This window comes from Oncorhynchus kisutch, unplaced genomic scaffold (assembly GCF_002021735.2).
Source record: "Oncorhynchus kisutch isolate 150728-3 unplaced genomic scaffold, Okis_V2 Okis06b-Okis10b_hom, whole genome shotgun sequence".
Lineage (NCBI taxonomy): Eukaryota > Metazoa > Chordata > Actinopteri > Salmoniformes > Salmonidae > Oncorhynchus > Oncorhynchus kisutch.
The window spans coordinates 20744614-20770719 of NW_022261983.1; the positions used below are offsets into that span (position 1 = coordinate 20744614).

The 26106-nt window shown below is 40.3% G+C and overlaps 2 protein-coding genes across 2 annotated transcripts in view; one reads left to right on the forward strand and one right to left on the reverse strand.

Moving 5' to 3' along the window:
* Nucleotides 1-15104, reverse strand: part of smcr8a (Smith-Magenis syndrome chromosome region, candidate 8a) — a 29807-nt gene extending 14703 nt beyond the window's left edge. Inside the window, exons 1-4 of the mRNA XM_031814447.1 lie at nt 14121-15104; nt 13902-14050; nt 11153-11413; nt 9478-10959 (exon numbers count right to left, since the gene is read on the reverse strand). Of these exons, the coding sequence (XP_031670307.1) occupies nt 9478-10959; nt 11153-11413; nt 13902-14050; nt 14121-14318 (2090 nt within the window). The 5' untranslated portion in view covers nt 14319-15104. The remainder of the gene's footprint in view (nt 1-9477; nt 10960-11152; nt 11414-13901; nt 14051-14120) is intronic.
* Nucleotides 15105-15118: 14 nt separating this feature from the next.
* top3a (DNA topoisomerase III alpha) overlaps nt 15119-26106 on the forward strand; it is a 40036-nt gene continuing 29048 nt past the window's right edge. Inside the window, 6 exon segments of the mRNA XM_031814446.1 lie at nt 15119-15798; nt 16416-16475; nt 16573-16646; nt 16764-16839; nt 17859-17967; nt 18063-18206. Of these exon segments, the coding sequence (XP_031670306.1) occupies nt 15697-15798; nt 16416-16475; nt 16573-16646; nt 16764-16839; nt 17859-17967; nt 18063-18206 (565 nt within the window). The 5' untranslated portion in view covers nt 15119-15696.

A 26106-nucleotide genomic window follows, 5' to 3' on the forward strand; every position in this document is an offset into this window, starting at 1 on the left:
ACAGTAATATATAATGATTGTGTTCCTAGCTCCAACAGTAATATCTAATGCTTGTGTTTCTAGCTCCAACAGTAATATCTAATGCTTGTGTTTCTAGCTCCAACAGTAATATATAATGATTGTGTTCCTAGCTCCAACAGTAATATCTAATGCTTGTGTTCCTAGCTCCAACAGTAATATCTAATGATTGTGTTCCTAGCTCCAACAGTAATATCTAATGCTTGTGTTCCTAGCTCCAACAGTAATATCTAATGCTTGTGTTTCTAGCTCCAACAGTAATATATAATGATTGTGTTCCTAGCTCCAACAGTAATATCTAATGCTTGTGTTCCTAGCTCCAACAGTAATATCTAATGCTTGTGTTCCTAGCTCCAACAGTAATATCTAATGCTTGTGTTTCTAGCTCCAACAGTCAGTAATATATAATGCTTGTGTTTCTAGCTCCAACAGTAATATCTAATGCTTGTGTTTCTAGCTCCAACAGTACAGTAATATCTAATGCTTGTGTTTCTAGCTCCAACAGTACAGTAATATCTAATGCTTGTGTTTCTAGCTCCAACAGTCAGTAATATATAATGCTTGTGTTTCTAGCTCCAACAGTACAGTAATATCTAATGATTGTGTTTCTAGCTCCAACAGTAATATATAATGATTGTGTTTCTAGCTCCAACAGTACAGTAATATCTAATGATTGTGTTTCTAGCTCCAACAGTACAGTAATATCTAATGCTTGTGTTTCTAGCTCCAACAGTCAGTAATATATAATGCTTGTGTTTCTAGCTCCAACAGTAATATCTAATGATTGTGTTTCTAGCTCCAACAGTCAGTAATATCTAATGCTTGTGTTTCTAGCTCCAACAGTAATATATAATGATTGTGTTTCTAGCTCCAACAGTACAGTAATACCTAATGCTTGTGTTTCTAGCTCCAACAGTAATATATAATGATTGTGTTCCTAGCTCCAACAGTAATATCTAATGCTTGTGTTTCTAGCTCCAACAGTAATATCTAATGCTTGTGTTTCTAGCTCCAACAGTAATATATAATGATTGTGTTCCTAGCTCCAACAGTAATATCTAATGCTTGTGTTCCTAGCTCCAACAGTAATATCTAATGATTGTGTTCCTAGCTCCAACAGTAATATCTAATGCTTGTGTTCCTAGCTCCAACAGTAATATCTAATGCTTGTGTTTCTAGCTCCAACAGTAATATATAATGCTTGTGTTTCTAGCTCCAACAGTAATATCTAATGCTTGTGTTTCTAGCTCCAACAGTAATACCTAATGCTTGTGTTTCGAGCTCCAACAGTAATATATAATGATTGTGTTTCTAGCTCCAACAGTACAGTAATATCTAATGATTGTGTTTCTAGCTCCAACAGTACAGTAATATCTAATGCTTGTGTTTCTAGCTCCAACAGTCAGTAATATATAATGCTTGTGTTTCTAGCTCCAACAGTAATATCTAATGATTGTGTTTCTAGCTCCAACAGTCAGTAATATCTAATGCTTGTGTTTCTAGCTCCAACAGTAATATATAATGATTGTGTTTCTAGCTCCAACAGTACAGTAATACCTAATGCTTGTGTTTCTAGCTCCAACAGTAATATATAATGATTGTGTTTCTAGCTCCAACAGTAATATCTAATGCTTGTGTTTCTAGCTCCAACAGTAATATCTAATGCTTGTGTTTCTAGCTCCAACAGTAATATATAATGATTGTGTTCCTAGCTCCAACAGTAATATCTAATGCTTGTGTTCCTAGCTCCAACAGTAATATCTAATGATTGTGTTCCTAGCTCCAACAGTAATATCTAATGCTTGTGTTCCTAGCTCCAACAGTAATATCTAATGCTTGTGTTTCTAGCTCCAACAGTAATATATAATGATTGTGTTCCTAGCTCCAACAGTAATATCTAATGCTTGTGTTCCTAGCTCCAACAGTAATATCTAATGCTTGTGTTCCTAGCTCCAACAGTAATATCTAATGCTTGTGTTTCTAGCTCCAACAGTCAGTAATATATAATGCTTGTGTTTCTAGCTCCAACAGTAATATCTAATGCTTGTGTTTCTAGCTCCAACAGTACAGTAATATCTAATGCTTGTGTTTCTAACTCCAACAGTACAGTAATATCTAATGCTTGTGTTTCTAGCTCCAACAGTCAGTAATATATAATGCTTGTGTTTCTAGCTCCAACAGTACAGTAATATCTAATGATTGTGTTTCTAGCTCCAACAGTAATACCTAATGCTTGTGTTTCTAGCTCCAACAGTAATATATAATGATTGTGTTCCTAGCTCCAACAGTAATATCTAATGCTTGTGTTTCTAGCTCCAACAGTGATATCTAATGCTTGTGTTTCTAGCTCCAACAGTAATATATAATGATTGTGTTCCTAGCTCCAACAGTAATATCTAATGCTTGTGTTTCTAGCTCCAACAGTCAGTAATATCTAATGCTTGTGTTTCTAGCTCCAACAGTAATATCTAATGATTGTGTTTCTAGCTCCAACAGTAATATCTAATGATTGTGTTTCTAGCTCCAACAGTCAGTAATATCTAATGCTTGTGTTTCTAGCTCCAACAGTAATATCTAATGCTTGTGTTTCTAGCTCCAACAGTAATATATAATGATTGTGTTCCTAGCTCCAACAGTAATATCTAATGCTTGTGTTTCTAGCTCCAACAGTAATATCTAATGCTTGTGTTTCTAGCTCCAACAGTAATATATAATGATTGTGTTCCTAGCTCCAACAGTAATATCTAATGCTTGTGTTCCTAGCTCCAACAGTAATATCTAATGATTGTGTTCCTAGCTCCAACAGTAATATCTAATGCTTGTGTTCCTAGCTCCAACAGTAATATCTAATGCTTGTGTTTCTAGCTCCAACAGTAATATATAATGATTGTGTTCCTAGCTCCAACAGTAATATCTAATGCTTGTGTTCCTAGCTCCAACAGTAATATCTAATGCTTGTGTTCCTAGCTCCAACAGTAATATCTAATGCTTGTGTTTCTAGCTCCAACAGTCAGTAATATATAATGCTTGTGTTTCTAGCTCCAACAGTAATATCTAATGCTTGTGTTTCTAGCTCCAACAGTACAGTAATATCTAATGCTTGTGTTTCTAGCTCCAACAGTACAGTAATATCTAATGCTTGTGTTTCTAGCTCCAACAGTCAGTAATATATAATGCTTGTGTTTCTAGCTCCAACAGTACAGTAATATCTAATGATTGTGTTTCTAGCTCCAACAGTAATATATAATGATTGTGTTTCTAGCTCCAACAGTACAGTAATATCTAATGATTGTGTTTCTAGCTCCAACAGTACAGTAATATCTAATGCTTGTGTTTCTAGCTCCAACAGTCAGTAATATATAATGCTTGTGTTTCTAGCTCCAACAGTAATATCTAATGATTGTGTTTCTAGCTCCAACAGTCAGTAATATCTAATGCTTGTGTTTCTAGCTCCAACAGTAATATATAATGATTGTGTTTCTAGCTCCAACAGTACAGTAATACCTAATGCTTGTGTTTCTAGCTCCAACAGTAATATATAATGATTGTGTTCCTAGCTCCAACAGTAATATCTAATGCTTGTGTTTCTAGCTCCAACAGTAATATCTAATGCTTGTGTTTCTAGCTCCAACAGTAATATATAATGATTGTGTTCCTAGCTCCAACAGTAATATCTAATGCTTGTGTTCCTAGCTCCAACAGTAATATCTAATGATTGTGTTCCTAGCTCCAACAGTAATATCTAATGCTTGTGTTCCTAGCTCCAACAGTAATATCTAATGCTTGTGTTTCTAGCTCCAACAGTAATATATAATGCTTGTGTTTCTAGCTCCAACAGTAATATCTAATGCTTGTGTTTCTAGCTCCAACAGTAATATCTAATGCTTGTGTTTCTAGCTCCAACAGTCAGTAATATCTAATGCTTGTGTTTCTAGCTCCAACAGTAATATCTAATGATTGTGTTTCTAGCTCCAACAGTAATATCTAATGATTGTGTTTCTAGCTCCAACAGTCAGTAATATCTAATGCTTGTGTTTCTAGCTCCAACAGTAATATCTAATGCTTGTGTTTCTAGCTCCAACAGTAATATATAATGATTGTGTTCCTAGCTCCAACAGTAATATCTAATGCTTGTGTTTCTAGCTCCAACAGTAATATCTAATGCTTGTGTTTCTAGCTCCAACAGTAATATATAATGATTGTGTTCCTAGCTCCAACAGTAATATCTAATGCTTGTGTTCCTAGCTCCAACAGTAATATCTAATGATTGTGTTCCTAGCTCCAACAGTAATATCTAATGCTTGTGTTCCTAGCTCCAACAGTAATATCTAATGCTTGTGTTTCTAGCTCCAACAGTAATATATAATGATTGTGTTCCTAGCTCCAACAGTAATATCTAATGCTTGTGTTCCTAGCTCCAACAGTAATATCTAATGCTTGTGTTCCTAGCTCCAACAGTAATATCTAATGCTTGTGTTTCTAGCTCCAACAGTCAGTAATATATAATGCTTGTGTTTCTAGCTCCAACAGTAATATCTAATGCTTGTGTTTCTAGCTCCAACAGTACAGTAATATCTAATGCTTGTGTTTCTAGCTCCAACAGTACAGTAATATCTAATGCTTGTGTTTCTAGCTCCAACAGTCAGTAATATATAATGCTTGTGTTTCTAGCTCCAACAGTACAGTAATATCTAATGATTGTGTTTCTAGCTCCAACAGTAATATATAATGATTGTGTTTCTAGCTCCAACAGTACAGTAATATCTAATGATTGTGTTTCTAGCTCCAACAGTACAGTAATATCTAATGCTTGTGTTTCTAGCTCCAACAGTCAGTAATATATAATGCTTGTGTTTCTAGCTCCAACAGTAATATCTAATGATTGTGTTTCTAGCTCCAACAGTCAGTAATATCTAATGCTTGTGTTTCTAGCTCCAACAGTAATATATAATGATTGTGTTTCTAGCTCCAACAGTACAGTAATACCTAATGCTTGTGTTTCTAGCTCCAACAGTAATATATAATGATTGTGTTCCTAGCTCCAACAGTAATATCTAATGCTTGTGTTTCTAGCTCCAACAGTAATATCTAATGCTTGTGTTTCTAGCTCCAACAGTAATATATAATGATTGTGTTCCTAGCTCCAACAGTAATATCTAATGCTTGTGTTCCTAGCTCCAACAGTAATATCTAATGATTGTGTTCCTAGCTCCAACAGTAATATCTAATGCTTGTGTTCCTAGCTCCAACAGTAATATCTAATGCTTGTGTTTCTAGCTCCAACAGTAATATATAATGCTTGTGTTTCTAGCTCCAACAGTAATATCTAATGCTTGTGTTTCTAGCTCCAACAGTAATACCTAATGCTTGTGTTTCGAGCTCCAACAGTAATATATAATGATTGTGTTTCTAGCTCCAACAGTACAGTAATATCTAATGATTGTGTTTCTAGCTCCAACAGTACAGTAATATCTAATGCTTGTGTTTCTAGCTCCAACAGTCAGTAATATATAATGCTTGTGTTTCTAGCTCCAACAGTAATATCTAATGATTGTGTTTCTAGCTCCAACAGTCAGTAATATCTAATGCTTGTGTTTCTAGCTCCAACAGTAATATATAATGATTGTGTTTCTAGCTCCAACAGTACAGTAATACCTAATGCTTGTGTTTCTAGCTCCAACAGTAATATATAATGATTGTGTTCCTAGCTCCAACAGTAATATCTAATGCTTGTGTTTCTAGCTCCAACAGTAATATCTAATGCTTGTGTTTCTAGCTCCAACAGTAATATATAATGATTGTGTTCCTAGCTCCAACAGTAATATCTAATGCTTGTGTTCCTAGCTCCAACAGTAATATCTAATGCTTGTGTTCCTAGCTCCAACAGTAATATCTAATGCTTGTGTTCCTAGCTCCAACAGTAATATCTAATGCTTGTGTTTCTAGCTCCAACAGTAATATATAATGATTGTGTTCCTAGCTCCAACAGTAATATCTAATGCTTGTGTTCCTAGCTCCAACAGTAATATCTAATGCTTGTGTTCCTAGCTCCAACAGTAATATCTAATGCTTGTGTTTCTAGCTCCAACAGTCAGTAATATATAATGCTTGTGTTTCTAGCTCCAACAGTAATATCTAATGCTTGTGTTTCTAGCTCCAACAGTACAGTAATATCTAATGCTTGTGTTTCTAACTCCAACAGTACAGTAATATCTAATGCTTGTGTTTCTAGCTCCAACAGTCAGTAATATATAATGCTTGTGTTTCTAGCTCCAACAGTACAGTAATATCTAATGATTGTGTTTCTAGCTCCAACAGTAATACCTAATGCTTGTGTTTCTAGCTCCAACAGTAATATATAATGATTGTGTTCCTAGCTCCAACAGTAATATCTAATGCTTGTGTTTCTAGCTCCAACAGTAATATCTAATGCTTGTGTTTCTAGCTCCAACAGTAATATATAATGATTGTGTTCCTAGCTCCAACAGTAATATCTAATGCTTGTGTTCCTAGCTCCAACAGTAATATCTAATGATTGTGTTCCTAGCTCCAACAGTAATATCTAATGCTTGTGTTTCTAGCTCCAACAGTAATATATAATGATTGTGTTTCTAGCTCCAACAGTAATATCTAATGATTGTGTTTCTAGCTCCAACAGTCAGTAATATCTAATGATTGTGTTTCTAGCTCCAACAGTACAGTAATATATAATGCTTGTGTTTCTAGCTCCAACAGTACAGTAATATCTAATGCTTGTGTTTCTAGCTCCAACAGTAATATATAATGCTTGTGTTTTGAGCTCCAACAGTAATACCTAATGATTGTGTTTCTAGCTCCAACAGTCAGTCATATCTAATGCTTGTGTTTCTAGCTCCAACAGTAATATCTAATGATTGTGTTTCTAGCTCCAACAGTACAGTAATATCTAATGCTTGTGTTTCTAGCTCCAACAGTAATATCTAATGATTGTGTTTCTAGCTCCAACAGTAATATCTAATGCTTGTGTTTCTAGCTCCAACAGTACAGTAATATATAATGCTTGTGTTTTGAGCTCCAACAGTACAGTAATATCTAATGCTTGTGTTTCTAGCTCCAACAGTCAGTCATATCTAATGCTTGTGTTTCTAGCTCCAACAGTACAGTAATATATAATGCTTGTGTTTCTAGCTCCAACAGTAATATCTAATGCTTGTGTTTCTAGCTCCAACAGTAATATATAATGATTGTGTTTCTAGCTCCAACAGTAATATATAATGATTGTGTTTCTAGCTCCAACAGTAATATCTAATGCTTGTGTTTCTAGCTCCAACAGTAATATCTAATGATTGTGTTTCTAGCTCCAACAGTAATATCTAATGCTTGTGTTTCTAGCTCCAACAGTAATATCTAATGCTTGTGTTTCTAGCTCCAACAGTAATATATAATGCTTGTGTTTCTAGCTCCAACAGTAATATCTAATGCTTGTGTTTCTAGCTCCAACAGTAATATCTAACAATACACAACAATCTAAAGTAAAGGAAGGACGAGCGATGTCAGAGCAGCATAGATTAAGATACAGTAGAATAGGACAGAATATAGTATATACATGAGTATCTCAGCCTCCCACAGCCCTGTTCTGTAAGATCACAAGGAGTATCTCAGCCTCCCACAGCCCTGTTCTGTAAGATCACAACGAGGCAAGGAGGGGAAAGAGAGACTTGGAAAGAAATTAATTGAAGGCAGACATTGGGAGGTTGAAGTCGATGGCTCGCCACTCATCGTTCTTGGCGAGCCATCGTCAGGAAATGAGCTAATCAAGGTGTGTAGCTCATTGAGGAACTCTCTGAGGTGTCTAGCTCATTGAGGAACTCTCCGAGGTGTCTAGCTCATTGAGGAACTCTCCGAGGTGTCTAGCTCATTGAGGAACTCTCCGAGGTGTCTAGCTCATTGAGGAACTCTCCGAGGTGTCTAGCTCATTGAGGAACTCTCCGAGGAGTCTAGCTCATTGAGGAACTCTCCGAGGTGTCTAGCTCATTGAGGAACTCTCCGAGGTGTCTAGCTCATTGAGGAACTCTCCGAGGAGTCTAGCTCATTGAGGACCTCTCCGATGACAATAATGTTAGTTGAGTGGACAAGTGACAGTGACAGCAGGTGACAGGGAGCAGATGGACAGGTGGGAGAGAGGGAGCAGATGGACAGGTGAGAGAGAGGGAACAGATGGACAGGTGAGAGAGAGGGAGCAGATGGACAGGTGAGAGGGAGCAGATGGACAGGTGAGAGAGAGGGAACAGATGGACAGGTGAGAGAGAGGGAACAGATGGACAGGTGAGAGAGAGGGAACAGATGGACAGGTGAGAGAGAGGGAGCAGATGGACAGGTGAGAGAGGGAGAGCAGGTATAGAAAACACCTTCCATGGGGGGGGGGAGCAGGTATAGTAACCATCTTCCATGGGGGGGGGGAGCAGGTATAGAACACACCTTCCATGGAGGGGGGGGGAGCAGGTATAGAAAACAACTTCCATGGGGGAGAGAGAGCAGGTATAGAAAACACCTTCCATGGGGGGGGGGAGAGCAGGTATAGAAAACACCTTCCATGGAGGGGGGTAGCAGGTATAGAAAACACCTTCCATGGGGGGGGGGGGAGAGCAGGTATAGAAAACACCTTCCATGGGGGGGGGGGGGGTAGCAGGTATAGAAAACACCTTCCATGGGGGGGGGGGGAGCAAGTATAGAAAACATCTTCCATGGGGGGGGGGAGAGAGAGCAGGTATAGAAAACACCTTCCATGGGGGGGGGGGGCAGGTATAGAAAACACCTTCCATGGGGGGGGGGAGAGCAGGTATAGAAAACACCTTCCATGGGAGGGGGAGCAGGTATAGAAAACACCTTCCATGGGGGGGAGAGCAGGTATAGAAAACACCTTCCATGGGGGGGAGCAGGTATAGAAAACACCTTCCATGGGGGGAGAGCAGGTATAGAAAACACCTTCCATGGGGGGGGAGAGAGAGCAGGTATAGAAAACAATTTCCATGGGGGGGGGGGAGAAAGAGAAGGTATAGAAAACACCTTCCATGGGGGGGGGAGCAGGTATAGAAAACACCTTCCATGGGGGGGAGAGCAGGTATAGAAAACACCTTCCATGGGGGGGGGAGAGCAGGTATAGAAAACACCTTCCATGGGGGGAGAGCAGGTATAGAAAACACCTTCCATGGGGGGGGGGGGAGAGAGAGAGCAGGTATAGAAAACAATTTCCATGGGGGGGAGAGAGAGAGCAGGTATAGAAAACACCTTCCATGGGGGGGGGGAGCAGGTATAGAAAACACCTTCCATGGGGGGGGGGGCAGGTATAGAAAACACCTTCCATGGAGGGGGAGCAGGTATAGAAAACACACACATAGACTGGAGATATCAGTGAGTGATTTGATTTGATTTGAGTCCTCTAAGCTATAGAATGTATTAGTCAACCAATGAGTCACTCACCTGAGCGCTCCCTGCCCGGCCCTCTTCTTCTGCCTCAGCGTTACCAACCCCCCGTACCCCAGAGGTGAGCCGGCCCGTTCGGACCCCGTAGACGCTGACATGGTACAGTCCCACCCGTCCTGGTCCGAACCCCTGGAGGTGGTATCTCCCGAGGAGGAGACGGGCAGGTCCAGCCCAGCCCCAGGGCTCTGGCAGTGGGGGGAACCCAGGCCGTAGTCCCCCTGGACCGGCAGCAGGGCCTGGGGCTCCTGGTTGACCACCAGGGGAAGGGGTAGAGAGCCGGGCTGCAGCCCAGAAGCAGGCAGCGTGTCTGGGGGAGAGGAGTTGTACAGGAAGCCCTCCTGAGACATGCAGCAGGCCGTGTCCATCTGGACCAGTAACTCAGGGTCAGGAGCCCTCTGTCCTTCACCCTCCTCTGTCTCAGCTTCTCCCTCCTCTGTCTCAGCCCCTCCCTCCTCTGTCTCAGCCCCTCCCTCCTCTCTCCCAAGCACTCCTGCCTCTCCCTCCCTCTCTCCGTTAAACACTCCTTCTGCCTCTCCCTCCCTCTCTCTGTTCAACACTCCTTCTGCCTCTCCCTCCCTCTCACACACACGGTGTGTCTCACCCTCTCCCCCCTCCTCAGCCTCCAGCAGAAAAACAGGGGTCTGATCTCCTCCCTCCCGTCCCTCCTCCTCCTCTCCTCCACTCCTGTCACTACTAAAGCTGTCCTTATTCTCCTCAGAGCTTTCCTGGTCCTGCGTCTCCATGGTCAGATCAGAGAGTGACGACTCCAGCCTCTCCTCCCCGGTCAGGGCCACACTCTGCTGGGCAGAGTTATCAGGGCAGGGAGGGTTCACTTCCACAGACTCCGGTGGCTCGGGGCAAAGCACGATGGAAGGGGTGTGTATATGTGAGTCCGTCCCCACTGTGTGTTTGAGAGAACAGAAGATTCTTCCCAGCACCGCTACTTCCTCTTCCTCCTCCCCTAGCTCCTCCTCAAACAGGAAGTTGGTGATGTTCTGCTTCCTGCGTAGCGCTCGGTCCAGGCGGCGGGTGTACAGGTAACACAAGTCCCCCCGGAAACACCGCTCTGTGTGGTTGAGTAGTTCCACGGTGGCCTCGTAGAACCTCTCCTCGCACAACTCCGTCAGGTTCTTCAGACGCTTGGCGAAACACTTGGCCGACTTCCCCTTGATCAGCTGCGGGGTGTAGGACTGCCTCCTCTGTCCCGCCTCCTCCCCCGTGTCACGGTCGGGGCCAGGCGGTGCGTCTCTGTGTCTCTGTGACTCGGTGACACAGTGGTGACAGTGTGCGGCGTGGGGGTCTCGGCGGGGACGGAGGGGGTACGAGGTGATCTGCCTCAGCAGGTCTCGGTGCTCGTAGATACTCTTCTCCATCGCCGCAAGCTCATTGGCCTTGTCCACCGCGCAGGCGGAGTAACACCCCTGAGGCCCCGCCTCCCGCTGAAGCCCCTCCTCTTTCTGCAGAACAGACCGTGTGTACCTGGCAGGAGAGGCACAACAGGAAGTTACAACAGATGGTAGCAGTAGGAACCTGTCAGAGTGTGTGTGTGTCAGCGTGTGTCAGAGTGTGTGTGTATCAGAGCGTGTGTGTGTGTGTCAGAGCGTGTGTGTGTGTGTGTCAGTGTGTGTGTCAGAGTGTGTGTGTGTCAGAGTGTGTTTGTGTGTCCTCGTACTCCAGGTCACGTAGCTTCCTCTGCAGCTCGCGGGCGAAGGCCCGTCGGTTTCCGGTCTTCAGGCACTCGGAGGCGCGGGAGAAGAGGAGCGACAGCTCCTGGAACTGCAGCATGATCTTCCTCTCGTCGGCAGAGACGTAGGCCATGCAGAACGGGCGGACGAAGCCCCGGGCCTCCAGGTCATAGAGCGTCAGGTGGTGAACGTAGGCAAACGCCCCCTCCTTAGAGTCACCCAGCACCACCCGGGAGTCCTCCACAAAACTACAGGGGAGGAGAGAACAGGATACAATTAGAGTAGAATATAATAGAATGTATCAGAAAATAATTAGAATAGAACAGAACAGAATTAGAGTAGAACAGAATTAGAGTAGAATTTAACAGAACAGAATTAGAATAGAATATAATAGAATAGAATTATAGTAGAACAGAACAGAATTAGAGTAGAATATAATAGAATGTATCAGAAAATAATTAGAACAGAACAGAATTAGAGTAGAACATAATAGAATGTATCAGAAAATAATTAGAACAGAACAGAATTAGAGTAGAATTTAACAGAACAGAATTAGAATAGAATATAATAGAATTATAGTAGAACAGAATTAGAGTAGAATATAATAGAATTAGAGTAGAATATAATAGAATGTAACAGAACAGAATTATAATATAATAGAACGTAACAGAATAGAATTAGAGTAGAATATAATAGAATTAGAGTAGAATATAATGTAACAGAAAATAATTACAGTAGAATATAACAGAATTAGAGTAGAACATTAATACAATGTAACAGAAAATAATTAGAATAGAACAGAACTAGAGTAGAATATAACAGAATAGAACTAGAGTAGAGTAGAATAGAACTAGAGTAGAATATAACAGAATAGAACTAGAGTAGAATAGAACTAGAGTAGAGTAGAATAGAACTAGAGTAGAGTAGAATAGAACTAGAGTAGAATAGAACTAGAGTAGAATAGAACTAGAGTAGAGTAGAATAGAACTAGAGTAGAATAGAACTAGAGTAGAATAGAACTAGAGTAGAGTAGAATAGAACTAGAGTAGAATAGAACAGAATAGAACTAGAGTAGAGTAGAATAGAACTAGAGTAGAATATAACAGAATAGAACTAGAGTAGAATAGAACTAGAGTAGAATAGAACTAGAGTAGAGTAGAACAGAACTAGAGTAGAACAGAATAGAACTAGAGTAGAATAGAACTAGAGTAGAATAGAACTAGAGTAGAATAGAACTAGAGTAGAACAGAACTAGAGTAGAATAGAACTAGAGTAGAATAGAACTAGAGTAGAGTAGAACAGAACTAGAGTAGAATAGAACAGAATAGAACTAGAGTAGAATAGAACTAGAGTAGAGTAGAACAGAACTAGAGTAGAATAGAACATAATAGAACTAGAGTAGAATAGAACAGAACTAGAGTAGAATATAACAGAATAGAACTAGAGTAGAATAGAACTAGAGTAGAGTAGAACAGAACTATAGTAGAATAGAACTAGAGTAGAATAGAACTAGAGTAGAATAGAACTAGAGTAGAGTAGAACAGAACTAGAGTAGAATAGAACAGAATAGAACTAGAGTAGAATAGAACAGAACTAGAGTAGAATAGAACTAGAGTAGAATAGAACTAGAGTAGAATAGAACAGAATAGAACAGAACTAGAGTAGAATAGAACTAGAGTAGAATAGAACTAGAGTAGAATAGAACAGAATAGAACAGGAGTAGAATAACAGAATAGAATAGAACTAGAGTAGAATAGAAATAGAACTAGAGTAGAATAGAACAAAATAGAACTAGAGTAGAATAGAACAGAATATAATTAGAGTAGAATATAATAGAATTAGAGTAGAATAGAATTAGAGTAGAATATAATAGAATGTAACAGAAAACAGTAAAATAGGATGTCATTACAGTAGAGTACAATACAAATACAATAGGATATCATTAGAGTACAATACAAATACAATAGGATATCATTAGAGTACAATACAAATACAATAGGATATCATTAGAGTACAATACAAATACAATAGGATATCATTAGAGTACAATACAAATACAATAGGACATCATTAGAGTACAATACAAATACAATAGGATATCATTAGAGTACAATACAAATACAATAGGATATCAGAGTAGAGTACAATACAAATACAATAGGATATCAGAGTAGAGTACAATACAAATACAATAGGATATCAGTAGAGTACAATACAAATACAATAGGATATCATTAGAGTACAATACAAATACAATAGGATATCATTAGAGTACAATACAAATACAATAGGATATCATTAGAGTACAATACAAATACAATAGGATATCATTAGAGTACAATACAAATACAATAGGATATCAGAGTAGAGTACAATACAAATACAATAGGATATCATTAGAGTACAATACAAATACAATAGGATATCAGAGTAGAGTACAATACAAATACAATAGGATATCAGAGTAGAGTACAATACAAATACAATAGGATATCAGAGTAGAGTACAATACAAATACAATAGGATATCAGAGTAGAGTACAATACAAATACAATAGGATATCAGAGTAGAGTACAATACAAATACAATAGGATATCATTAGAGTACAATACAAATACAATAGGATATCATTAGAGTACAATACAAATACAATAGGACATCAGAGTAGAGTACAATACAAATACAATAGGATATCAGAGTAGAGTACAATAAAACATAGTAAATTAGGACAGCTACCTGAGTCGTGGGTATCCGCTGCCGGTGGGGTGTCCTACGAACGAGGCCTGGTAGTCAACAGACATGATCCTCAGACTGAAGTAGTTGAGGTCAAAGGTCCCAAACACCTTCGGGTCGTCAGGAATGGTGAGCAGAGGCTGGGGGCCCACCTGGTGGGAGGACAACACAAGGTCAGCTCATTACACACACACCCCTCCCCGAGTTGCCCCTGGTACCGACCTGCTCAGAGAACTCTGATATGAGGATGAAGTCCTTAGTGAACTTGGCGTATGACGTCTTGGCCCAGGGATTGGCGTTGTTATTCGATGGGAACAGAGGGACAGAGAACTCTTCTGGCACCACCCAGGGGTTGGGGTACCCTACCTCCCCAAAAGCCTCCTCCTTAGTAAACGCCACCACGTCTGGGGCACCAATCATCTTTCTCTGGACCGGGCTTGGGTCAGCTTTGACATCAGAGGAAGTCCATCCACTAGGCTAGATGTCTGCCTGAGAGCCAGTCTGACTGTCGGTCTGTCTGTATCCCTCTACTCGCTGGGAGTAACAGTCCACGACACTGACGGTTGTCTGTCTGTCTGTCTGTCTGTCTGTCTGCGTCCCGTTACCTCTACCAGCTGGGAGTGGTCTTCACCTGTCTTTCCATGATGATAAAATACGATGCAGGAAGGCCACACATCAACATGACATCTGACCAAAGGGTGTCTGTATGTCTGTCACCGCTGTATATAAACAATAGCACTTAACACCGGGACTATCTCTCTGGCTCCGTCCCCCGTACAGTACCGACGTCAAGACAGTTATCTGGCAAACAGACGACGCGTAACGGAACACGACCGTATCCCGACACCCCATCAATGACACATTGCTCGTCCGGAGAATCGTGCACCGTTACCGGGTAAAATCGGCAGTGGTCCGTCATGCACTGGTATAATAAAGTGCCAGTAGTAAATACGGTGAAACTATTTAATGTTAAATGTACATCCTGACCGTCGACATATTAAAATCCGCTGGTAGTTACCACGTGACCAGCTCACATAAGGAAGTAGCTAACTGTCCTAAAATTACAAACCTAATATTACACATTCAACATGATTTAAGATTATGAATCACAATTTCAATCTTGAAAATAGATACTCTTCGCGTAGTATTTTTGGCGAAAAATTAAAGGACATCGGCATAAAAAGTATTATTCACACGAACAGGAAGGGGTGTTACGACAGTTGTTTTACGACATCGTCGTTTTACGACTGCTGTCGTTGACAGGCGCGGAATTTGTAAAATCAATAACATCACATTCATCTGCCGTTTTTACCAACCCTTTCAGTTGGAAAAATAGTTTTAAAACTATTTATTTATTAGCAGATTGGGTCCACGCTAATGCACGTTACATTGTAAATTGTGTTTAGGTGATCAGGAAAATTGTAAGGTTAAGCTTCGGCATGTAAACTTCAAACTCAGGGTTGAAGTTTGACATGATTTAGCTAGCTACTCCCATCAAGCTAACTGACCCGGGAGATCTGGACAGTTTTATGTTGTGTCAATCTGTTGGATCAGTCAAAATAACAGTTTGTAACAACGCTTCAGGAGTTATATTGACTAATGTTAGCTGGGCACGACGTGTGTGTGTAACGTTATGACAAGTGTAGCTCCAATGCGCCCTGGCTAGGCTAGGCTAGCTATGCTGATACATCATCTGACTAGGGCTCTGTTCACATCCGGACGACCGTTAACGTTACGGCTCCAGGTCCACAGGGGGTTTAGCGTCACCGGACAGAAGAGGACAGACTCCCCGGGAGACATGATCCGGAGGACTCAGATCAAACGGGTTCTCTGTGTGGCGGAGAAGAATGACGCGGCCAAAGGCATCGCGGAGATCATGTCTGACGGCAGAGCGAGGAGGGTGGGTCTGTGTGTGTGTTTGGGTCTTAGGTGTGTCTGTCTATAATAAACTGTCTGTTGTCTGTGTTTCAGAGGGAGGGGCTGTCTGTCTATAATAAACTGTCTGTGTTTCAGAGTGAGGGGCTGTCTGTCTATAATAAACTGTCTGTGTTTCAGAGTGAGGGGCTGTCTGTCTATAATAAACTTTCTGTGTTTCAGAGTGAGGGGCTGCCTGTCTATAATAAACTGTCTGTGTTTCAGAGGGAGGGGCTGTCCGTCTATAATAAACTGTCTGTGTTTCAGAGGGAGGGGCTGTCCGTCTATAATAAACTGTCTGTGTTTCAGAGGGAGGGGCTGTCTGTCTATAATAAACTGTCTGTGTTTCAGAGGGAGGGGCTGTCTGTCTATAATAAACTGTCTGTGTTTCAGAGGGAGGGGCTGTCTGTCTATAATAAACTGTCTGTGTTTCAGAGGGAGGGGCTGTCTGTCTATAATAAACTGTCTGTGTTTCAGAGGGAGGGGCTGTCTGTCTATAATAAACTGTCTGTGTTTCAGAGGGAGGGTCTGTCTGTCTATAATAAACTGTCTGTGTTTCAGAGGGAGGGTCTGTCTGTCTATAATAAACTGTCTGTGTTTCAGAGGGAGGGGCTGTCCGTCTATAATAAACTCTATGAGTATGAATACAACCTGTTTGGAAGGGTAAGTAGCAGCATGCAACACTACACCTGCTCTATCCCGGGTGTGTGGGATTTGGTGGTGGCTCATTTTGTGTGTGTGTGTGTGTGTGTCCCTACAGAATGTGACGGTGTGTATGACGTCAGTTTCAGGTCATCTGTTGGGTCTGGAGTTCAAGGCTCAGTTCCAGAAATGGTGAGATTTACGACTTCTGTCATCGTACGACACCTCCTATAGTGCTCTCTCTCTGCGTGTGTAACTGTGTGTGTGTGTGTGTGTGTGTGTGTGTGTGTGTGTGTGTGTGTGTTCCAGGCACAGCTGTAATCCTGTCCTGTTGTTTGATGCGGAGGTGGAGAAGTATTGTCCTGAGAACTTTGTTCAGATCAAGGTAGTCTAGTTGAACGTACTGTTACTGTCTTCTGTCTTGAAATGTTACTGTCTTCTGTCTTGAACTGTTACTGTCTTCTGTCTTGAACTGTTTCTGTCTTGAACTGTTACTGTCTTCTGTCTTGAAATGTTACTGTCTTGAACTGTTACTGTCTTCTGTCTTGAACTGTTACTGTCTTCTGTCTTGAACTGTTACTGTCTTCTGTCTTGAACTGTTACTGTCTTCTGTCTTGAAATGTTACTGTTTTCTGTCTTGAACTGTTACTGTCTTCTGTCTTGAAATGTTACTGTTTTCTGTCTTGAAATCTTACTGTGGTTCTCTGACACTTCCTTTGATTGGACTCATTGGCATGTTGTTCAATGCTGCAATCATGCACTGACATAGAAAGAGTTTCTGAAAGAGTTTCTGAAAGACATAGAAAGAGTTTCTGAAAGACAGAGAAAGAGTTTCTGAAAGAGTTTCTGAAAGACAGAGAAGTCGTTTCTGAAAGAGTTTCTGAAAGACAGAGAAAGAGTTTCTGAAGGACAGAGAAAGAGTTTCTGAAAGACAGAGAAAGAGTTTCTGAAAGACAGAGAAAGAGTTTCTGAAAGACAGAGAAAGAGTTTCTGAAAGACAGAGAAAGAGTTTCTGAAAGACAGAGAAAGAGTTTCTGAAAGACAGAGAGTTTCTGAAAGAGTTTCTGAAAGACATAGAAAGAGTTTCTGAAAGACAGAGAGAGAGTTTCTGAAAGAGTTTCTGAAAGACAGAGAAAGAGTTTCTGAAAGACAGAGAAAGAGTTTCTGAAAGACAGAGAAAGAGTTTCTGAAAGAGTTTCTGAAAGACAGAGAAAGAGTTTCTGAAAGACAGAAACAAACAAGCTTCTCAGTCTGATGTGTGTGTGTCTCTCCCTGTGTGTGTGGGTGTGTGTCTCTCTGTGTGTGTGTCTCGCTGTGTGTCTGTGTGTGTCTCTCCCTGTGTGTGTGTGTGTGTGTGTGTGTGTGTGGGGGGGGGGGGGGGGTGTCTCTCTGTGTGTCTCCTAGCGGACCTTAGAGAGAGAGGTGAGTCAGTGCCAGGCGCTTGTCATCTGGACAGATTGTGACAGAGAGGGAGAGAACATCGGCTTTGAGGTGATAGACGTCTGCAAAGCAGGTACACACACACACACACACACACACACTTGTGCACCTCTGGCTGGATAATGTGTGTTGTGATAGCAGTTGCCCCTCTCTCTGTGTGTGTTCCAGTCAAGCCCAGTGTGCAGGTGTTCCGTGCTCGGTTCTCTGAGATCACTCCCAACTCTATCAGGAGAGCATGTGACATGTTAACGGAACCAGACGGCAACGTCAGTGATGCTGTGGACGTTCGTCAGGAGCTGGACCTCAGGATAGGTAACACACACTACACACACACACTACACACTACACACACTACACACTACACACACACACTACACACACACACACACTACACACTACACACACACTACACACACTAACCAGACGGCAACGTCAGTGATGCTGTGGACGTCCGTCAGGAGCTGGACCTCAGGATAGGTAACACACACTACACACACACACTACACACTACACACACACACACTACACACTACACACACTACACACTACACACACTACACACTACACACACACACACACTACACACTACACACACTACACACTACACACACTACACACTACACACACACTACACACACTAACCAGACGGCAACGTCAGTGATGCTGTGGACGTCCGTCAGGAGCTGGACCTCAGGATAGGTAACACCACACACTACACACACACACACACTACACACACACTACACACACACACACTACACACACTACACTACCAACACACTATACACCACACACTACACACTACACACACTATACACTACACACTACACACACTACACACTACACACACACACTATACACTACACACTACACACTACACACACTACACACACTACACACTACACACACATACACACACACCAAACACCACACACACTACACACTACACACACTACACACTACACACTATACACTACACACTACACACACTACACACTACACACACTACACACACACACTATACACTACACACTACACACACATACACACACACCAAACACCACACACACACCCACTAGGGCTCTAAATCTACATTGAGTACGGAATCCAGACATTAAAACTGAATTCAACAATATGTAAACATGTATTGATCTTAGTAGGGAATCAACTAGATGTATTGATCTTAGTAGGGAATCAACTAGATGTATTGATCTTAGTAGGGAATCAACTAGATGTATTGATCTTAGTAGGGAATCAACTAGATGTATTGATCTTAGTAGGGAATCAACTAGATGTATTGATCTTAGTAGGGAATCAACTAGATGTATTGATCTTAGTAGGGAATCAACTAGATGTATTGATCTTAGTAGGGAATCAACTAGATGTATTGATCTTAGTAGGGAATCAATTAGATGTATTGATCTTAGTAGGGAATCAACTAGATGTATTGATCTTAGTAGGGAATCAATTAGATGTATTGATCTTAGTAGGGAATCAACTAGATGTATTGATCTTAGTAGGGAATCAACTAGATGTATTGATCTTAGTAGGGAATCAACTAGATGTATTGATCTTAGTAGGGAATCAACTAGATGTATTGATCTTAGTAGGGAATCAACTAGATGTATTGATCTTAGTAGGGAATCAATTAGATGTATTGATCTTAGTAGGGAATCAACTAGATGTATTGATCTTAGTAGGGAATCAATTAGATGTATTGATCTTAGTAGGGAATCAACTAGATGTATTGATCTTAGTAGGGAATCAACTAGATGTATTGATCTTAGTAGGGAATCAACTAGATGTATTGATCTTAGTAGGGAATCAACTAGATGTATTGACGTTAGTAGGGAATCAATTAGATGTATTGATCTTAGTAGGGAATCAATTAGATGTATTGATCTTAGTAGGGAATCAATTAGATGTATTGATCTTATTAGGGAATCAATTAGATGTATTGATCTTAGTAGGGAATCAACTAGATGTATTGACGTTAGTAGGGAATCAACTAGATGTATTGATCTTAGTAGGGAATCAACTAGATGTATTGATCTTAGTAGGGAATCAACTAGATGTATTGATCTTAGTAGGGAATCAACTAGATGTATTGATCTTAGTAGGGAATCAACTAGATGTATTGATCTTAGTAGGGAATCAACTAGATGTATTGATCTTAGTAGGGAATCAACTAGATGTATTGACGTTAGTAGGGAATCAATTAGATGTATTGATCTTAGTAGGGAATCAATTAGATGTATTGATCTTAGTAGGGAATCAATTAGATGTATTGATCTTATTAGGGAATCAATTAGATGTATTGATCTTAGTAGGGAATCAACCAGATGTATTGACGTTAGTAGGGAATCAACTAGATGTATTGATCTTAGTAGGGAATCAACTAGATGTATTGATCTTAGTAGGGAATCAACTAGATGTATTGATCTTAGTAGGGAATCAACTAGATGTATTGATCTTAGTAGGGAATCAACTAGATGTATTGATCTTAGTAGGGAATCAACTAGATGTATTGAACTTAGTAGGGAATCAACTAGATGTATTGAACTTAGTAGGGAATCAACTAGATGTATTGATCTTAGTAGGGAATCAATTAGATGTCTTGATCTTAGTAGGGAATCAACTAGATGTATTGGCATTAGTAGGGAATCAATTAGATGTATTGATCTTAGTAGGGAATCAACTAGATGTTTTGAACTTAGTAGCGAATCAACTAGATGTATTGATCTTAGTAGGGAATCAACTAGATGTATTGATCTTAGTAGGGAATCAATTAGATGTATTGATCTTGGTAGGGAATCAACTAGATGTATTGATCTTAGTAGGGAATCAACTAGATGTATTGACGTTAGTAGGGAATCAATTAGATGTATTGAACTTAGTAGGGAATCAACTAGATGTATTGACGTTAGTAGGGAATCAACTAGATGTATTGACGTTAGTAGGGAATCAACTAGATGTATTGACGTTAGTAGGGAATCAACTAGATGTATTGACGTTAGTAGGGAATCAACTAGATGTATTGAACTTAGTAGGGAATCAACTAGATGTATTGAACTTAGTAGGGAATCAACTAGATGTATTGACGTTAGTAGGGAATCAACTAGATGTATTGATCTTAGTAGGGAATCAACTAGATGTATTGACGTTAGTAGGGAATCAACTAGATGTATTGACGTTAGTAGGGAATCAACTAGATGTATTGAACTTAGTAGGGAATCAACTAGATGTATTGACGTTAGTAGGGAATCAACTAGATGTATTGACGTTAGTAGGGAATCAACTAGATGTATTGACGTTAGTAGGGAATCAACTAGATGTATTGACGTTAGTAGGGAATCAACTAGATGTATTGACGTTAGTAGGGAATCAACTAGATGTATTGACGTTAGTAGGGAATCAACTAGATGTATTGACGTTAGTAGGGAATCAACTAGATGTATTGATCTTAGTAGGGAATCAATTAGATGTATTGATCTTAGTAGGGAATCAACTAGATGTATTGACGTTAGTAGGGAATCAACTAGATGTATTGATCTTAGTAGGGAATCAACTAGATGTATTGATCTTAGTAGGGAATCAACTAGATGTATTGATCTTAGTAGGGAATCAACTAGATGTATTGATCTTAGTAGGGAATCAACTAGATGTATTGACGTTAGTAGGGAATCAATTAGATGTATTGATCTTAGTAGGGAATCAATTAGATGTATTGATCTTAGTAGGGAATCAATTAGATGTATTGATCTTATTAGGGAATCAATTAGATGTATTGATCTTAGTAGGGAATCAACCAGATGTATTGACGTTAGTAGGGAATCAACTAGATGTATTGATCTTAGTAGGGAATCAACTAGATGTATTGATCTTAGTAGGGAATCAACTAGATGTATTGATCTTAGTAGGGAATCAACTAGATGTATTGATCTTAGTAGGGAATCAACTAGATGTATTGATCTTAGTAGGGAATCAACTAGATGTATTGAACTTAGTAGGGAATCAACTAGATGTATTGAACTTAGTAGGGAATCAACTAGATGTATTGATCTTAGTAGGGAATCAATTAGATGTCTTGATCTTAGTAGGGAATCAACTAGATGTATTGGCATTAGTAGGGAATCAATTAGATGTATTGATCTTAGTAGGGAATCAACTAGATGTTTTGAACTTAGTAGCGAATCAACTAGATGTATTGATCTTAGTAGGGAATCAACTAGATGTATTGATCTTAGTAGGGAATCAATTAGATGTATTGATCTTGGTAGGGAATCAACTAGATGTATTGATCTTAGTAGGGAATCAACTAGATGTATTGACGTTAGTAGGGAATCAATTAGATGTATTGAACTTAGTAGGGAATCAACTAGATGTATTGACGTTAGTAGGGAATCAACTAGATGTATTGACGTTAGTAGGGAATCAACTAGATGTATTGACGTTAGTAGGGAATCAACTAGATGTATTGACGTTAGTAGGGAATCAACTAGATGTATTGAACTTAGTAGGGAATCAACTAGATGTATTGACGTTAGTAGGGAATCAACTAGATGTATTGATCTTAGTAGGGAATCAACTAGATGTATTGACGTTAGTAGGGAATCAACTAGATGTATTGACGTTAGTAGGGAATCAACTAGATGTATTGAACTTAGTAGGGAATCAACTAGATGTATTGACGTTAGTAGGGAATCAACTAGATGTATTGACGTTAGTAGGGAATCAACTAGATGTATTGACGTTAGTAGGGAATCAACTAGATGTATTGACGTTAGTAGGGAATCAACTAGATGTATTGACGTTAGTAGGGAATCAACTAGATGTATTGACGTTAGTAGGGAATCAACTAGATGTATTGACGTTAGTAGGGAATCAACTAGATGTATTGATCTTAGTAGGGAATCAATTAGATGTATTGATCTTAGTAGGGAATCAACTAGATGTATTGACGTTAGTAGGGAATCAACTAGATGTATTGATCTTAGTAGGGAATCAATTAGATGTATTGATCTTAGTAGGGAATCAACTAGATGTATTGATCTTAGTAGGGAATCAATTAGATGTATTGACGTTAGTAGGGAATCAATTAGATGTATTGACGTTAGTAGGGAATCAACTAGATGTATTGACGTTAGTAGGGAATCAACTAAATGTATTGACGTTAGTAGGGAATCAACTAGATGTATTGACGTTAGTAGGGAATCAACTAGATGTATTGACGTTAGTAGGGAATCAACTAGATGTATTGACGTTAGTAGGGAATCAACCAGATGTATTGATCTTAGTAGGGAATCAACTAAATGTATTGACGTTAGTAGGGAATCAACTAAATGTATTGACGTTAGTAGGGAATCAACTAGATGTATTGACGTTAGTAGGGAATCAACTAGATGTATTGACGTTAGTAGGGAATCAACTAGATGTATTGACGTTAGTAGGGAATCAACTAGATGTATTGAACTTAGTAGGGAATCAACTAAATATATTGACGTTAGTAGGGAATCAACTAGATGCAACTTTCTGAAACAGGAATGTGTGTGTGTGTGTGTGTGTCTGTAGCCGTTAGCAACATGATGCTAATGCTAACCTTCTTCCGATAGAGTTAAATGGGAACTACACAGTAGTCTATGGCTACATGGCAGAATATCGTCTTTTGTTATTTGCATCAATTTCGCAAACTCTGCAATCACATTATTGCTACAGAAACATGGCTAACAGAAACGTGGCTAACAGAAACGTGGCTAACCAAACAGAAACGTGGCTAACAGAAACGTGGCTAACAGAAACGTGGCTAACCAAACAGAAACGTGGCTAACAGAAACGTGGCTAACCAAACAGAAACGTGGCTAACAGAAACGTGGCTAACCTAACAGAAACGTGGCTAACAGAAACGTGGCTAACCTAACAGAAACGTGGCTAACCTAACAGAAACGTGGCTAACAGAAACGTCGCTAACCTAACAGAAACGTGGCTAACAGAAACGTGGCTAACCAAACAGAAACGTGGCTAACCAAACAGAAACGTGGCTAACCTAACAGAAACGTGGCTAACCAAACAGGAACGTGGCTAACCAAACAGAAACGTGGCTAACCAAACAGAAACGTGGCTAACCAAACAGAAACGTGGCTAACCAAACAGAAACGTGGCTAACCAAACAGAAACGTGGCTAACGTGGCTAACCTAACAGAAACGTGGCTAACCAAACAGGAACGTGGCTAACCAAACAGGAACGTGGCTAACCAAACAGAAACGTGGCTAACCAAACAGAAACGTGGCTAACAGAAACGTGGCTAACAGAAACGTGGCTAACCAAACAGAAACGTGGCTAACAGAAACGTGGCTAACCTAACAGAAACGTGGCTAACCAAACAGGAACGTGGCTAACCAAACAGGAACGTGGCTAACCAAACAGAAACGTGGCTAACCAAACAGAAACGTGGCTAACCAAACAGAAACGTGGCTAACCAAACAGAAACGTGGCTAACCAACAGAAACGTGGCTAACCAAACAGAAACGTGGCTAACGTGGCTAACCTAACAGAAACGTGGCTAACCAAACAGGAACGTGGCTAACCAAACAGGAACGTGGCTAACCAAACAGAAACGTGGCTAACCAAACAGAAACGTGGCTAACAGAAACGTGGCTAACAGAAACGTGGCTAACCAAACAGAAACGTGGCTAACAGAAACGTGGCTAACCTAACAGAAACGTGGCTAACCAAACAGGAACGTGGCTAACCAAACAGGAACGTGGCTAACCAAACAGGAACGTGGCTAACCAAACAGAAACGTGGCTAACCAAACAGAAACGTGGCTAACAGAAACGTGGCTAACAGAAACGTGGCTAACCAAACAGAAATGTGGCTAACAGAAACGTGGCTAACCTAACAGAAACGTGGCTAACCAAACAGGAACGTGGCTAACCAAACAGGAACGTGGCTAACCAAACAGAAACGTGGCTAACCAAACAGAAACGTGGCTAACCAAACAGAAACGTGGCTAACCAAACAGAAACGTGGCTAACCAAACAGAAACGTGGCTAACGTGGCTAACCTAACAGAAACGTGGCTAACCAAACAGGAACGTGGCTAACCAAACAGGAACGTGGCTAACCAAACAGAAACGTGGCTAACCAAACAGAAACGTGGCTAACAGAAACGTGGCTAACAGAAACGTGGCTAACCAAACAGAAACGTGGCTAACAGAAACGTGGCTAACCTAACAGAAACGTGGCTAACCAAACAGGAACGTGGCTAACCAAACAGGAACGTGGCTAACCAAACAGAAACGTGGCTAACCTAACAGAAACGTGGCTAACCTAACAGAAACGTGGCTAACCTAACAGAAACGTGGCTAACAGAAACGTGGCTAACCAAACAGAAACGTGGCTAACAGAAACGTGGCTAACCTAACAGAAACGTGGCTAACAGAAACGTGGCTAACAGAAACGTGGCTAACCTAACAGAAACAGGTCTCTTCCAGATGGGCACTTGCATTAAAGGGTAACTACACCCTGTTTCAAACAATATTATTATTTTATTTATTTAAAAAAGTGTTATTTTTGAGAAAACCTTAAACAACGGAGAAAAACGGAATCAGGACTCTAAAAAACACACAGCTATATGCTGATTAAACAGTCAGTTCACACACAGCTATATACTGATTAAACAGTCAGTTCACACAGCTATATACTGATTAAACAGTCAGTTCACACAGCTATATACTGATTAAACAGTCAGTTCACACAGCTATATGCTGATTAAACAGTCAGTTCACACACAGCTATATACTGATTAAACAGTCAGTTCACACAGCTATATACTGATTAAACAGTCAGTTCACACACAGCTATATACTGATTAAACAGTCAGTTCACACACAGCTATATGCTGATTAAACAGTCAGTTCACACACAGCTATATACTGATTAAACAGTCAGTTCACACACAGCTATATACTGATTAAACAGTCAGTTCACACAGCTATATACTGATTAAACAGTCAGTTCACACAGCTATATACTGATTAAACAGTCAGTTCACACAGCTATATACTGATTAAACAGTCAGTTCACACAGCTATATACTGATTGAACAGTCAGTTCACACAGCTATATACTGATTGAACAGTCAGTTCACACAGCTATATACTGATTAAACAGTCAGTTCACACAGCTATATACTGATTAAACAGTCAGTTCA